Here is a 2496-nt window from a genome sequence, read left to right as displayed (position 1 = left end):
ATAAAATTAACATTGTAAATAATTGTTTATTTCTTTTTTATGTAACTTTCAGTTGCGAGAATATTTGGACAAGTCGTGAGAGAACGTGAAAAATATATTTTTAATATAGCATCCGCATATTAATTTTATTGGATTGAATCAACGTAATTTGAATTGTGATTTATAGTTTCTTCCATCAAAATACAAATGTACAAATATATTTGTGTTGGAGTGAAAGTTACTTCTTCATGTTCTTATAGCTTGACCAAATATCTTCGTGAATAATGAATGTTGTATAAATAATTGTAATAATTGTGATATAAAATAATTGTGATACATAATAATTGTATTGTGTTTTAACAAAATTGTTATAATTGTTTCTTATCCTCTCATTCTCCTTTATCCCTATAAAGATCACAGTAGAGAGAATCTCGTACTTTTTTGTTTGTATTTTTTTTTTTAACACAAACATTTTTACAGGTGCTGCAAGCGAAATTTGGCATGGCATTTCAAAAACTGCTTTTAAACAGCGGCCTGATTTTTATCGTGGCAATTGTATTTTTTATTGGCGGAAGTTCCGGAGATGACTCTGCCTTGAGTAATTGTACTCTCTCAGATAACCGTTTACCGGGTTATATAATACCAAAGCATTATAATCTCAAGCTAGTACTGGATGCAGACGAAGAAGTTCAAAGTGATTCGCCGTTTCTAGAACATTTGAAACCCGAGCGAGCAAAACACGACTTTTTTTTCTCCGGCGAAATCGATGTCAACATCGACATTCTTCGTTCAACGCAAGACATATATTTCCACGTTCGAAAATCGATAGATATATCGTCAACAAAGCTGATCAGCAGCAATGGTACGGAATATTCCCCAATAGGGAACTATGATTACTTTGACGCAGAGATTAAGATCCTCCGTTACAATGAATTACTGGCTGGGGAGTACACATTAAAAATGAAATTCAAAATTTTTAGTACAATTGATATAAATGAGATAAATGAATTGTTCAAGGCTTCTTATAAAGAAGAAACGGGAGAGTTGTAAGTAAATGTTAACACATCGTTACTTAATATTGTAAATAGGATATTTACTATTATTCTCCATAATTTATTTCTATCATATGTACAGTACACAGTGACTATCGCCATTCTGAATTCTTTAAACTATGTAAAATTTAATGGAATAGACCTCATTACATATATCTTTTTAATGGCGCATAAAACGTGTTTTAATATTTAAACACAGTTATTATTTCTCTATAAACAATTAACGAGAATTAAATGTATTAATGTGCCAATTTAAAAAAGATTTGATTTCATTGTATTTTTTGTGAGATATAATTATAAAAGATTAAATTATTATTCACATTTTGAATTATATTATACATTATTACATTTTAAACATGAAATATATGTTTGGACTTGTTAGAGAAAAATTATGTTTGCAAAAAAATACTTTCATTATTCTATTAACTTTATTTGTTCATATTCTAGAGACAAAAAGAAAGAAAGACAGATAATGTCATCCTACATGTACATTTAAACATATATTGAAGAAATAATGCTATATATTTATAATGTATTCAAAATCTAATATAATAGTAGTACAGTGATAATGCACTATAAAAAAATAAAGATAGTATTTAAAATAGTTCTAGATATAAATATTTTCCAAATATAAATATTTATAAAACATATATTTGTACATTTTTTTCAATTTCAAGCACTTTTACAAAATTGATTGAAAATTTATTCTTATCTACTGAAACACGTTGTTAAAAAATTATAGTTCAGTCTTCGCGACACGTTTCCAAGCGATCGGAGCCCGAGGAGTATTCCCATGTTGGGATGATCCAAGATTCAGGTCCACTTTTAACATTTCTGTGAAACATCGTTCCAAGTATAGGATCTTGTCAAATATGCCGGTAAAAAAAATAGACGAAGAAGAAGAAAACGAGATGCGTTGGACGCATTTTGAAACAACTCTTCCGATACCTACTTACCTCGTGGCGATTACGCTGAACGAGTTCGGCGACTCTGATTCTATTAACGAAAGAATTTCCATATCGAGCAGACCGAACGTAAGAAAATATATAGCATTAGCTAACGATGTTGTTGAAAAAGTTACATCGCGGTTGGAATCCAAATGGAAAAACATGAAAAAGATTCCGAAAATGGATCACGTTGCAATTCCACATTTTTGGACCGACGGCATGTCGAATACTGGACTCACTTTATATAGGTAACATTTAACGTAATTAAGAAGTAATATTAACCCATTAAAAGGCAACGTTATTTTTATTATTAAGTTTCGATACTCAAGCTAGACAAATTTTTATGCCTAGATGAATTTGCCTTTATTATGCCTTTATAAATTATTTGAGACAACTCTGTTTTTTCTCTATTTGCTTACAAAAATTATTAAAATTTTTCTTTTCTAATTATTAAAGACGAGAACTAGTTTATCTAACGATGAATAATTACATTCGTGCACATTTTCAAATTTGAATGA

General features: G+C 29.4%; 1 protein-coding gene across 1 annotated transcript; it reads left to right on the top strand.

Moving 5' to 3' along the window:
* Nucleotides 1-433: 433 nt before the first annotated feature.
* On the top strand, nt 434-2302 carry LOC112462890 (glutamyl aminopeptidase-like). Its single transcript, XM_025028958.1, has 2 exons — nt 434-1025; nt 1774-2302. Exons 1-2 carry the CDS (start codon nt 481-483, stop codon nt 2228-2230), a joined length of 1002 nt encoding a protein of 333 aa, XP_024884726.1. The 5' UTR covers nt 434-480; the 3' UTR covers nt 2231-2302.
* Nucleotides 2303-2496: the final 194 nt, after the last annotated feature.

Source organism: Temnothorax curvispinosus, unplaced genomic scaffold (assembly GCF_003070985.1).
Source record: "Temnothorax curvispinosus isolate PA1 unplaced genomic scaffold, ASM307098v1 QBEX01001352.1, whole genome shotgun sequence".
In the NCBI taxonomy this organism is placed as follows: Eukaryota; Metazoa; Arthropoda; class Insecta; order Hymenoptera; family Formicidae; genus Temnothorax; species Temnothorax curvispinosus.
Note: the sequence above shows the minus strand (reverse complement) of the source record. Positions and strands in the feature narration are given on the sequence as shown.